The 14027-nt window shown below is 33.2% G+C and overlaps 2 protein-coding genes across 2 annotated transcripts in view; one reads left to right on the top strand and one right to left on the bottom strand.

The window, feature by feature from the left end:
• LOC134242768 (uncharacterized) overlaps positions 1 to 14027 on the bottom strand; it is an 88072-nt gene that overhangs the window by 42517 nt on the left and 31528 nt on the right. The window contains exons 18-20 of the mRNA XM_062724890.1: positions 13520 to 13709; positions 12273 to 12475; positions 2298 to 2491 (exon numbers count right to left, since the gene is read on the bottom strand). Of these exons, the coding sequence (XP_062580874.1) occupies positions 2298 to 2491; positions 12273 to 12475; positions 13520 to 13709 (587 nt within the window). The remainder of the gene's footprint in view (positions 1 to 2297; positions 2492 to 12272; positions 12476 to 13519; positions 13710 to 14027) is intronic.
• LOC134242786 (uncharacterized) lies at positions 10434 to 12163 on the top strand. Its single transcript, XM_062724916.1, has one exon. The coding sequence runs from the start codon at positions 10523 to 10525 to the stop codon at positions 12056 to 12058; it is 1536 nt and encodes a 511-aa protein (XP_062580900.1). The 5' UTR covers positions 10434 to 10522; the 3' UTR covers positions 12059 to 12163.

Raw genomic sequence — 14027 nt, 5'->3', positions numbered from 1 at the left:
TGAACTTCTCAAGGCTTTTCGTCTAATTTGCATACACCAGCTGTGTCTGACAACATCAAACCTTGTACGACAGTTAAGATAGTCTAATGACTTCAACGATTCAATCTCACAGGTGTCTGTATTTTGGGGGGTGTCAAAACGGACAAGGAAATGAATAAGTAAGTAAAAGTAAGCATATATGAAACAATACTAGTATTTCCTACTAAATGCTTCACTCCTATAAGTTAAGACTATCAAAGATTTTATATTATATTCAATATGGAGCTTATTATATATCGTATTTTTGCTTTCTATCAATATCTACATTTTGCTAATTATTACTTCAATGTCATGACTCTGTCAATGTGTTATGATTCGTTCTTCTTGGATTGAAGAAATGACTTTGCATATATCAATGCTAATCAAATGACCATTTATATAAGCATAAAATTTGTTATTCAATACATTTATCAAACACAGTAATAAAAGCATGTATTACTTTTCAAATAATTTTTATAAATGGGATATATATATGCCTCAAATATGATATGAAAATATAGATACTTCCCTAAATTTGATTTACAATGCTTAACGAACGCTTACTTATTCCACCTACAAGAGCTTATTTATATTCTATATCAATTGAGCTAGTAATAATTATAAATTTTCTCTCTACCCAATCAAATTAATATCTATCTCTTTGGCACATAGATATTTTAATTACACTACTCATATATCACTCTTTTTTCAGAATGACAGAAAAGGTCATATTCCCCCTGTTTCTACTAATGTTTCAAATCCAATACAGTGTAAATAAATGCCTAATTTACTTGGGGGAGACGTCCCAAGAAACATCTCTATCTGATTGGTCATCTAATTTATATTTGTATATAAAATCTTAAATATTTCCTTTATAAATTACTTCCCGTTCGTTCAATGTTTCATTAATGAAGGTAGTCTCCCTTATCAAAAAGATGTATTATGTCATACAAACTTTCCTATACTTGATAACTTTTATTCATGAAGTTTCATGATTGTTTTTATCAATTTCTTATCCATTGAGTCTAGTATTTAGGGTTTATCAAACATGGTATTTACACAATCCGCGTGGAATTACTTTCATGAAATTTGCTTTCTTATTTGAAATTTGTGCAAAATATAAATACAAATGCATTTATCCGTTTAAAAATTTATATTTTAGAAATATTTTAAATCTTTTTATAGGAGGCAGACTGAATGAAGATCTTTTCCTACAAAAACTATATTCTGTCTTATGGACATATTTTTCAGTAAATGTATACAGCTGTATATTTTTATCATGCCGAAATGAACCTCGAAATTTATGTAATAACTTTTATCAATTAGTTTTGACATGAAACTTATGGAAACTCACTTCAAACATACAATTTATATAAGCAAGACATATATATCTAGTATTAAAATTAAAATGGGGAACACAGTTTCGTCACGCTATCAGTATGTATATGACATGTGTCTTTCTTGACATACATTATGAATTTGTCAAATGAAATTCTTTTTAGTTCATTTGCTGGTTATCAACAAAATAATGCTTTGAAATTAAAAATGTTCTTGGATTTTTTATGCATTTTTGCTTCCGTGGTATACATTTATTCCTCTGCATCTTTTGAAACAAAGATTGGTCATACAAAATCTTACAATTGTTAAAATCTAACAATTGCTAAGTCACTTAAATACCAAGATAATGGTTTATTTGATCTCTCTTGTGGTTTTATATACACAATGAAACAATTCTCTCCCGAATCTACAGAAAAAAATAAAGAGTACTTAATGAACTATAATTTTTAAACACACATATAATCAGAACTAATCAAATTATCCAGAGGAGAGAGAGATATTTTTGTTGCCTTTGGTGGTTTTAAACTTGCTTACAAAAATATGCCCACCAAGTGGTATATTTTGTTCATAGTATTTATTGTTGTGTTTCTAAAGAAAATGTAGATCTATCAAAAAAGAAAAGAAAAGAATACAATTAACAATATTTCAACGCCATATATATGGCAATGAGGTTGATATAAACGCATTGGTTGATTGCTTTAAAGTTTGTTCAAGTTATCACTGATGTTTCCATGTTCACCTTGAGGATGATGAGGGACGAAGTAAAACATTTTGAAGGATTTCCATATCTGAGCAGCCAATGATATATCATAATTTTTCGAACACGTGATTCAACCATCCAACCAAATTTGCTTGTTAAAATGTTTAAAATGAAGCATAGTTGACTAGTTTCAAAGTTGGTTTTTCACGAAGATCTTATTTACAGTGTACAGTAGACTAACCTTTTGTATATTTTGTCTTATGTTTCTGAGATAAGACAACATGTCCCCTTGTGCTGCATGCTCCACTATCAGACAGATGGGGTCATTCAATGTACAGCAGGCCAACATACTTATCACATTCCTGTGATACCCAATACCCTTCATTATTCGAATTTCCTTTAAAAATTCTTCCTTCTTTGTTTCTGATGCTCCCTCTAAAACAAAAACGTTACTAATAAGAATTCCAAGATGTGTACAATTTCATTAATTTAAGTATTAAAGAAAACTAAGATACTACCGTTTTTAGCTTCTGTATCATAAAAATGTTCTAGATTTAACGTGGGATTTTCCTCATACATAAATACATTTCTTGGTTTTAAAAATTAATAAAATTTTCACAGAATCAAGAAGACAATATCACTCACTAAGGGATGGTATCAGTTATATTAGTTTTGACCGTCTTATATTGGAAGCAAGGTAAAAGGTGAAGGTCATTACCTTTTCCTTGGACTTTAAGAATTAGAAAAAAAATATTGCATCCAAGTAAGTGATAACTTCTTTTTCAAAAGATCAAATGTTTTTCTCCTTACGTAAAAAGATATTACCATATAGGGTCTATAAGATTACCCAATGGACATAAATAGTTTAACACCAAAAAATAGGATTTTTGGCTTATATCCGTTTTTGCTCTATTTTTTTATTCAATTTTAGGTATTTTAATTAATAATATGTACGACCTATATTCAAATTTTTCTTATTTTCACATATGGTAAAGAAGTCATTGGAGATACAAAATGATACAAAAAGATTTGATCGTTTACCAGGAGAGAAGAAAAAAACATTCTCAACGGAATTTCTGCTCATGTATGTATTTAGATTGGAAGTTTTTTGTTTAGAAAATCATATTTCTTTGGTATATTTTAAAACTTTATCCCTTATTAACAATTTAATTAATACATGTATTTGAAAATTATTTTCAAGTTTTTGATTGTTTAAAAATTATAACTAAATTCATTGTTCTTTAATAATTTTGAGAATCAGAAAAAAAGATATTTTCATACGCCAATTCCATTCCATCAAAAATATAGTCCCTGCCAGATTTCAAACTCAGTTTACTGTATCTATTTCAAGTTGTACAATTGTGATGAGAAAAGAAAAATATAATCTTTTAAATTTCTTACATCTAAGTATATAAGAGATATAAGCAAATGTACATTGAATATTATATCTAGTCAGAAACAGAGAAGAATCCTACTTTAATTATAATTTAAAATAATAGAACTTATATTTATATAATTATATGTATATATTTTTTAAAACCAATGTCAAATATTCTAGATTTAATTTCAATTTGGGCTTCAGAAACATTTCTTGGAAAATGTTCCATTTTCAGAATGACATTATTTCAGAATACTTTTAGAATATATTGAGTGCAAAAGTGTCTATTCATTTCATTAAAATTTCGTCAATATGACAACAAAAAATGTTGAAACCACACACATAATAAAACACTGAATAAAACACAGTTGCCAGTAATTATATAATCTAAAAATTTAATTAAATTAAAAAATTTCAACAATAAAATATTTTCTACATTCCAGAGGACAAGTCAATGAAGATTCCAAAACTGTAATTGACGAGAGCTCGTTTGGGTGTTAATTACATCAAATGTGATGAAAATGTTTATGAACACATTAATAGTCATGCCATGACTACTGTTCACCATTAAGGGCCATCCATCAGCCTATGATTACAAACACCTGGCCCACCACTTATGTCGCCCTCTCTCCCGCAAACACAAGAGTCGATAAATCACACCTAACTTGGACACTTAGTATTCTGAACACTCTATCTTCGATCTCATGAATGGATACGCCCTTCATGTTTTTAAGACTGTTTATATGAACGTAAATTTCTGGTGGCATCTCTCTCTCTCTCTCTCTCTCTCTCTCTCTCTCTCTCTCTGCATCTTTACGGATGTCATATGGGATCACTCCTTTTTTCCTCAATTTCATCTTTTATGATTTTTAGGGATGTTTATTCATAAATTATATATATACAAAGTTCAGAGATTCAAACAAGTTGTATATAGTGGATATCAAAATGTGGTTGGTAATACACAGGATACCATATATCAACTTCCGATGAAGATTATAGTGTACAATATGAGCTATAGACTAGCTTTGTTTGTACAACATACTTGTCTCATACAACAGAGCAAGTACCACTGGTCTAACTATAAGCTTAATCGGAAGTTGATGTATCCTCTGTAAAGTCTAAGATGTATTGAGACAATTTTAGAAGAATGAATGGTTTACAGTAAAGACGTTCGACGAAGCACGTCTGGAACGAATAATCAGAAACCACAATAATCAGAAAACTTCTTTGTTGTTAAAGTATAAGAACGATTTACAGAAAAATAAGTTGGGATTGCCTGATATTGGGTTAGGTACTTTGTGGTAAGAAAAAGAAGAGTGTGACCCAATTTACGAAAATCCAATTATTTGAGAATGCTTTTTCACTTGCTACATCACAATTAACTTTTTTGCTCTTTCTGAGGGATTTTTAAGGGATTTTTCAACATATCACTATCACTATGATCCACTCCGTATTTCACATACTGTAAATTCCTTATTTTTCGCGAGTACTTATTATCGCGAAATAGCTCTTAAACGTCAAATCGGCAGAAAATAATTATTCGCGAATGAACAATTGATCAGGAGAATTTGCATGGAATTTAGCACCATAAAAATACAAAAGGCCCATGGGCCTTCTAGGTCACCTGAGCATCATGCAACAACTTTTAAATGATTGAATTTGGTTCACGTTTTAAGCTAGATGCTATGGCATTTACAATTTTGAAAGAAGCACCATTGCTCATCAAAACTATACACTTAGCAATTGCTTAGTTTAGTTACAAAGATTTAATGTATTTTCACTATATAAATAATCAATAGAGTCCGCCCTAACACCAGAACTCCTAAACCTGGGGCCATAACATTCACAATTTTGGAAGAGGCACTCTTGCTCATCATAACTATGTACTTAGTTAGTCTATTAAATACCCAGAAGCAGAGAAGAATATTTTCAAAGAATTAATGCATTTTCACTATAGAATCAATTGAGCCCCACTTTTAACATTAGAACCCCTGACCCTGGGGCCATAAAATTCACAATTTTGAAAGAGGCACTCTTGTTTATCATAACTATGTAATCAGTTGGTTTATTTAATACCCAGGAGCAAAGAAGATTTTCAAGGTATTAATGCATTTTCACTATATAATCAATAGAGCCCCACCCTAACACCAGAACCCCTGACCCTGGGGACATAAAATTCATTATTTTGGAAGAGGCACTCTTGCTTATCATAACTATGTAATAAGTTGGTTTATTTATTACCCAGGAGCAGAGAAGAAGATTTTCAAAGAATTAATGCATTTTCACTATATAATCAATACAGCCCCGCCCAAACACTAGAACCCCTGACCCTGGGGCCATAAATATCACAGTTTTGGAAGAGGCACTCTTGCTCATCATAACTATGTACTAAGTTTATTTTATACACAGAAGCAGAGAAGAAGAATTAATAGCCCTGTCCTAGCACTAGAACCCCTGACCTTGGGGCCATGAATTTCACAATTTTGGTAGAGGACTCAATGCTCATTACAATCATGCCAACAGTTTGACTGCTTGATATCCAGGAGTAAAGAAGAAGTTTTTTAAAGATTGAACTAATTTTAATGGTTTTGGCCTAACCCCTCAGGCCCCAGGGGGGGGGGGGCAAGGACCATGAAATTCACAATTTTTGTTCCCCTTAAACCATAGATGTTTTGTGCTAAAATTGGTTGAAATTGGTTGAGCGGTTGCAGAGAAGAAGCTGAAAATGTTCAAATGTTAACACACAACTCACGCCGTACGACGGCAGACGAAAACGGATAGCAATAGGTCGCCTGAGTTGACCTAAAAAGCGAGTAACTTAATTTCGCATTTAATGCTTCTCGCAAAATTACGCGATGATTAATTCCTCGCTAATAATTAGGAATCTACAGTATTAAACGGTGCTTTATCGTGGCGAATACATATAATTTTTAAAGAAAATTCTAAAGAATCCCGATTCAGCATGTCGATCCTGATTTTCTTTTTAGGCTCCTAACCACTGGACACATAATGCTTACAAATAGGAAAGTTTTAATTTTCATCATACCAGTTTTTATATAAATTATATATATTTTAAAAAATCAACAAAAGCTATATACAATTCATTGCAATATTTTTTTCAAACTGGAAACCTTTATTACTATTTTTTCGTTTTGAATTTATATCAACAAGCTTTACAATTCATTGCAATAAAGTCATAAACTGGAAACCTAGGTGAGAAAAATAAAACGAGGTCATAAATATGAATCATTTAGAACCATCCCAAGTGAATCCTTATCCAAACACCCAGGGTCCATGAATGTCACATTGTTTTACAGGCCTAAGTACTAATTACATGTACTGTAAGGCAAAGAGTTTGACTATTTGATGTCCAACAGAATATATGAATTTAAAAAAAAACTGTAACTTAGTCCTAGATTTGAGTCTGAACTTTAAATTCAGGATTATTTAACCGTTTTATTAGAAAGGTTATTGCTTAAAATAATCATGCCATCCGTTTGCCTGATGTCCTGCAGAGTATAACTGTAGAGTTGTTTTTAAAAGGCCTTAATTATGATTGTTTTAATTACATTCCTTAGGTCAAAGAGAGATAGATACCACAAAATAAACTATATTTTGTTCATATCTATCCGTGGATTTTTTCACATGTACTAAAAGTGGTTAAAATTTATTCAGCTGCTCTAAAGAAGAAGCTGAAAATGACCAGACAGCCGGCAATAGGTCTAATGAGTAACTTAGGTAACCTAGAAAGCATCATGGTAGATATGTACAGCGACAGGCTATATCTGTGAAATGAAAGAGTTGCCTCTCTTTTTGTGTGCAGGTTTTCTAAAAATCTTACTATTCTTAATATTAAAAAAGGTAAAGCTTCTGGACGATCCCATAATTTTATCTGCAAGTTATGTCCAGTGGTTTTTATCCTTTTGAATATACTTTTATTATATGCCGTGTTTCTTTTCTAAGTCCTTCAAAGAAATCTGAAAGAAGAAAACCGTGCTTACAATGTTCAGATAGGAAATTTGCAAAGCATTAAGTCTACTTTATTATCCAGTAATAAATAAATCGATAGCTATATAAACTTTTGTAAGCCAAATGTAAACAGTGTATACCCATGGATTATTTAAACGTTGAAATAAATTTAAATTTGAATTTTAAATTCTGTGTATATTAAAAGTAAGAAAGCCATACATGTAAACAAAGATAACGCCTTGTATTGATAGGTAGGATCAAGATATCAATAATAACAGATATTGATTCTACAGCGCTGAGTGGAAGAAGGCATGTTTCGTGATGACTTTTGATTTAAAGAATGGGATTAATGGGTTAATTAGCTAAATAAACCCTTCTTTGTGTTAAAAGTCCGTCAGTTGTATTAAGACGTCACAGGCGACTGGTAAAGTGTAAAATGAACTTAAATTACATTGTGTACACGTCTGGTAATGGGCTGGAAGTTAAACCTGTAAAGAATCGTGCAAATACCTTGTTTACTTTTAGATATGATTGTGATCGGGGCTCCCTTGTGTTTTACAGCAAGTGATAAAATCTGCGTTTGTGTTAAAGTGTGACAATGTTGTCGTATTCAGGCAAACCCAAAAAAGTTACAACCTGTGACTTTTGTTCTAGTAATAATCGTGTAGAATGGATGTGTGTCGTCTGCGATAAAATAACTTGTGACCGCTGCAAAGCAATCCATCAAAAATCACGTAGATATGGTAATCACAAAATCCTGAAAATTCAGGGAGCTGTAGAGATTGTGATTTCAGAAGAAAAAGAGAAAGAACGAGAAATTAAAGAAGTAACCGAAGCTCTCTCAAACGAGAACCAGATATCAATAGGAAAGAAAACATTACCAAATGAAAATAAGCCAAGAAAGAAACTTTCTGGAAAATTGATCAAAGGTCGACGATCCTTAAGTATAGACGATGGAGACAAGAAACCAGAACTTTCTGGAAATTTGCTTCCACAGGTAACTAATATAAAAATAGACAGCAGAGATGGCTCAACTTCCAGTGGAAGTCCAATTACAGTGGAAGATATTCAGGACAGTGAACTAGGAGATATGTCACACAGAGAAAGAAGGCGGGTGGCTGAATTTTCTGACCCTTTTGTCAGTCAGGAGATGTGGCCAGGACTGAATGCAAACGGGGATTCCATGAAAATGCAGCAGGGTGGTATTTCTTTTTCCGGAATGAGCTCTATGGAAACGACCGTAAAATTAATGCAAAGTGGAGATAACAAAAAGGAAGCCAGTCAAACATATCAAACTAATACCAGTATTGAAAATGATCAAATGCCAACAAATATATTTGAACAGATTCCTCGAAAAAACCTGAATGGAGTAACATTTTCTTCATCCACCAAAGGTTCTAACTTTCTTGGTGTAAAAAGGCTACCTAAAGAAAACGAAAAGAATGTCAGACAAGCAAGACCAAAAGTCCCTAAGCTTACCACAACTATTCTGTCAAATTTTCCAACACATTTGCAATGGATAAACGCAATATGCCCTGTAAACGAGTATAGGTGTTGGTTTGGAGATGTTACATCCAATTCTTTGTTTCATATAGAGGTAGAAGACAATATGATATCAAAAACAACGGTTTTCGATTATAAAGTTACAGATATAGTGTCCTTACCAAGTACAGAGTTAATGATATCTTACGAAGAAGGGCAAAGTATAACCCGAATAGACAAGAATGGAACGTTTATATCAGTTCTCAACATGAAGCCAATGTTTCCCCAAGGTATGTGTGTTTGCAAATCTGGTGATTTGTATGTAACTCTATCAGGCAAGGTCCATGCCCATCGGCATCCGAAGTGTCCTGTTCGTATAATCAAGATGACAATGGAAGGAGAAGAAAGAGGACGACTAGAATTCAATTCTAAGGGCAAAAAATTATTCAGCTATCCTCACAGTGTTATCGAAAATATCAACGAAGATGTGTGTGTTGTCGATATGCAGAGTGGAGGCAAGGTTCGACTGATGGTTTTCAATAAGAAATTTGAACAACGCTTTATCTACGATGGCAAAGATAAAACTACTGCCGCAAAGCCCTGTGATTTTGGTCTGGTTCGTAATGACAATTCAGGACGCCTCTTCTTGTCAGACTTTGTGTATCATAGAATTCATATCTTGTCACCAGACGGACATTTTATTCAGTTCCTGATGACGTCATCAGATGGTATTTACTTCCCTTTTGCACTTGCCATTGATTCCGGAGGATTTTTGTGGGTAGACTGCAAAATGGTTCGAAACGAAAACTCTTCATCTCACCTTCTTAGAGTGAAATATGAATACGCTTAAATTATTTTTTTTTCTTCATTTAGTCTTGGATGAGTTCACATTGTATTGAATTTTAGTAAACACCATATTTTTTGATTTAATGAAATAAAACAAAATCTTTCTGTCAATTTCATTAGTTTTATTAAAAATTAGCAAACGCTATAAAGGTTAAGAAAATAAACTGTAAAAGTTCATTCATTTAACTTTTACCTGGTTGTTATTTTTATTTTATTGGTACATGTTTCTGAAAGGTATGAAATTATATGAGTTGATTTTAAAAATACTCAGGAACAGAGGGGATGGATGCAGATTTAACTTGATTGCTTTCAAAAACAAAAGATACTAAGTTAAGAATTTTTAAATGAGATTGTTCGAAATATCCCATGATCCAGAAAGATGTACCTGTCTTGAAAACCTGAGTAGGCACCTACGTTAAAATAATTAAATAATAATAATAATGAAAATTATTTCCATAAACAACAATTAAGAAAATTATTTGACTTCCAATATATGAAAAAAGGCACTGCTTCATGTCTTGAATTGTTGGATAGCTTTCAAAACACTGATTAGAACACCATTTGGGCATTTAAAAATGGTGGAAATATTTGGTTTGTTTACCAGTGCATTTGTTATTTCACCAACATTTATCAGAGTTACGGTAGGACCGTGAATCGATCAAAGGTTCACTTTTCTCCACTTCCAGAGGCAAACAGAAATTATATTAAGCCTCTTATAAGCATTCTCTACCTGTTTCACACGAAAAACTAAATTTATGCGGCGATGGACATGATGTAGAACAGTTGGAAACATGGCGTCCAAAATAAGGAAATATGAATGTGCTGGAAAGAATCACTCAAAGAAACAAGACGCTGTTTTGTTCTGTGGGACCTGTAAGTACAATATTTGCGGAGATTGTGCTGTGTCTAAGGAGCATAGGGATCATGCTAATTCTTTCCAGAGTGTTGGATGTCAAGAAACACCAGGTGATAAAGACACAAAAACACAGTGCGCAAAAGAGACTTACAGTCAACTCGAGGAAAAGATTGCATGGCTAAATGAGCTTAAGAAATCAAGGCAATTAGAATTTTCAAATTTAAGAAAAACCGTCAATGATCGATTTGAACAGACTGAACGGAGATTGAGAGATGAAAAACAATTGTTGGACCAAGGGCTGAGTACAGAAGAATCTTTAGATATTTCTAGAGTTGGCAGTATTGTAAATAAATTAGCCAATAGAAAGGATAAGATCCAAACGTTAATGTCAAGTCTAGAGTCTGAAAAAAATGCGAAAATGTTTGCTCAAATTGAGGCAAATCTGGAAAAAGAAGTTGATGCAGCAACGATTGATAATAAAGAATCCGTTGAATTCCGACAACTAGCCCTTAGTGAGGAAAACAAAGAAATTATCCTAGGAAATTTACTTTTTGACGTAGCTCCTCATTCCTCATCTGACTTCCTGGGATTTTTGCTTCCTGAACCTGAAGTTTTGTCTAAATTTCAAATCCGTTTAGGCAAAATAGAAACTGTTTGTCCATTAAATGATCATGAAGTTTGGATTGGTTATTCCAAAACCGATAGAATATACCTATTGGAAGAAAAGGACAACGGTCAACTTTTGAAGAAGGATCGATACCGGTTAACAGAGTTTCAACCCATAAACATCTCTCTTCTATCATCCGGGGATCTCATTTTTTCCTGTGCAGGTCAGGGTATGATAACAACTATGAATAAGTTGTATGAAGCTTCCATTTATATTGATACATATCACCTTATTCCGTTGGGTATCTACGTCAACGAAAAGGACGAAATTTTTGTGTGTTTACTCAACGATTACAGCTACCATCTGAACGAAGCTAGCGTGCGACAAGTTGTCAAGTATTCTGCAGACAGAGAGAGGGCCATGGTAATTGAAAAAGATACTGATAATAAACAGAGGTACTTTACCATGCCACAGAGCGTGATAGAAAATGTTAACAGGGACATCTGCGTGGTTGACGTCATTGGTATGCATAAAGGCAGGTTGATTGTCTTCAACAAAAATGGCGGGAAAAGATTTGTTTATAATGGACAGCATACAACAGATTCACCAAATTGTGATCTGAGTGCTTTGACACATGATAGTAAAGGGAACATCATACTGTCGGATGAATACTTCAGCAGGATACACATATTGACGAAAGATGGCGGTTTTCGAGGTTTGCTCGAGATTGGAAAAGTAAACAATATTTTTCGGCCGTTTGGAATCCATTGCGATTCAAAGGATACGATATGGATTGGGTGCAAATGTTCTGAGAACGATGATGCTTCACAACTTGTACATCTTAAATGTCCTCTTCCAGAATAAATGTTAAATAATATTCCAGAAGAAAAATTAAATTTGGGCAGTTACATTTTATCAAACTTAGCAGTTCATTTTAGTAAAGTTCACTTATCTTTCATATTAATATAAACTTCTCAGGTTTTGTATGAACAATGTCCTACTAAATGTATTGAAATTAAATTTTAGTGGATGTTTGGCTTCACTGTTTTGGAAGAACAATATGCATGAATTTTCTTACCTTGCATCAACTTGACCGCCACTGGCACATATGATTTCTTTTTCACAGGATCAAACGGTATTTTGATACCCCTGTGTTGTAATATGCTTCGACTGACACGGCCCTTCAAAACATAACCAAATGCCCCGCTTCCCAGCATCCGACCGATACGAACACAATTGTGTGGTATCTCCCATTTGTCAGCAACAACTGTTAGAGTAGTTCTGTAAATAATTTTTTTTCCTTTACATGCTAATGTCAATATAAAAAATATGCGTATGTTTTGCATGACATTATGGTTTTCATTATAAACAGTTATGAGATCAAAAAAATGTCATAAACATTTATTAATAACTCTGATGTTATTTTACAATTTTATTTCATTGAAGTATTTAATTATTTCTTCCCTTTCGGTGAATCAAAACATTGTATCCTTAATTTTTATATTTAAATGTTCGGGTCAGGACTCTTTTATCTTGGTTGTGGATGTAATGAAGCAGAATATTGAATCAAAGAGTTTTCAGAATTGTATTTTATGATATCATAGGCAATTAAATACAGGAATGCTTTATTTCAAGGATAAAAGGATTTCTATAGGTTGACCTCTTTTACGTATTTCATTAGTGTAATTTGGCATTGACTTTAGGTAGTTCATTGTTTATATACCGGGTACGGCAAAAGAATCCGATCGATATGTTCCGTAGATCTGCAATACCATGAGGACCTAACTCTTGAGCAAGAGTCTACGACTGAATAATATCTTTTACTATTACTCTTGTTTATTTTTTCCCTTATATTTATAATACTATTATGGTTATTTGAGTCAATCTTGGTTTTTCTGTTTGTTTGTTGCTTAACGTCCCTCTTGAGAACTTTTAACCACTTGTTCGAGGAGAGGGCTGCAAATTTAAGCCTTTACTTGACACTCACTCGAGCCCATTGAGCAGTGACGGATCTTTTTCATGATAGCAACTTCTCAGACGCGTGACCTCTGTTTAATCATTCTCATGATCAGGTCTCTACGTTCCGCAGTGGGGATTCAAAACCGCGACTTAAGGATCAACTCCTTATTGCACGACTCAAAAACAAAAGCTCTAATCACTACGTCACGTGGGCGACGTAAATCTTGGTAATGACGCCATTAAACACTGTTCCTATGTCAATTTTTCGATAAGATTTTGTGCAAAAATACAAGAAAGCATGCAGAGTCAATAAATGTTATTTGGGTTTTTTTTAACAATACTATATTGATGCACTAGTATACATACGCAGTGAGCATTGCCCTTTCAATCTGACTGTACGCGTTGTTGGGGTTGGATTCGCCAAACAAAAGGTGGTTATCTAAAGATGACATTTTCTTCTGCTTCATTCTCTTCAGTGCATAACACAACACAAAGAGAACTACAAATAGGGCTGTAGACAAAACAACAGCAATGGCGATTAACTCGTCTTGGTGGTCTAAAAAAGAATCATAACAATTATGGAAAGGATTGATTATGTTCCCCAAACGAAGTTGGGGAACATATTGTTTTTACTCTGTTTCTTATTATGTTCCCCAAACGAAGTTGGGGAACATATTGTTTTTACTCTGTTTCTTATTATTATTATTTTTCTTCTTCTTCTTCCTGGGTACTTTTTTGTCCGGGAATGATCTTGTAAACTGTTCATCCGATGTAGGTAAAACCTTTTTAGGGTTAGTAGACATGTTATGTAGATTTGCCTAGTCAAGGTCATTTTGCGCGCACGTGCAACACAAAAATGATCAATATAATTGAT

Source organism: Saccostrea cucullata, unplaced genomic scaffold (assembly GCF_032062105.1).
Source record: "Saccostrea cucullata isolate Sc308-1 unplaced genomic scaffold, CSIRO_AGI_Scuc_v1 ctg907, whole genome shotgun sequence".
Taxonomy (NCBI): Eukaryota; Metazoa; Mollusca; class Bivalvia; order Ostreida; family Ostreidae; genus Saccostrea; species Saccostrea cuccullata.
This window is presented reverse-complemented; position numbering and strand designations above follow the sequence as displayed.

What these genes read in the sequence shown, in the direction of transcription:
- LOC134242786 (XM_062724916.1), top strand. Translation starts at nt 10,523, where the DNA reads ATGGCGTCCAAAATAAGGAAATATGAATGTGCTGGAAAGAATCACTCA.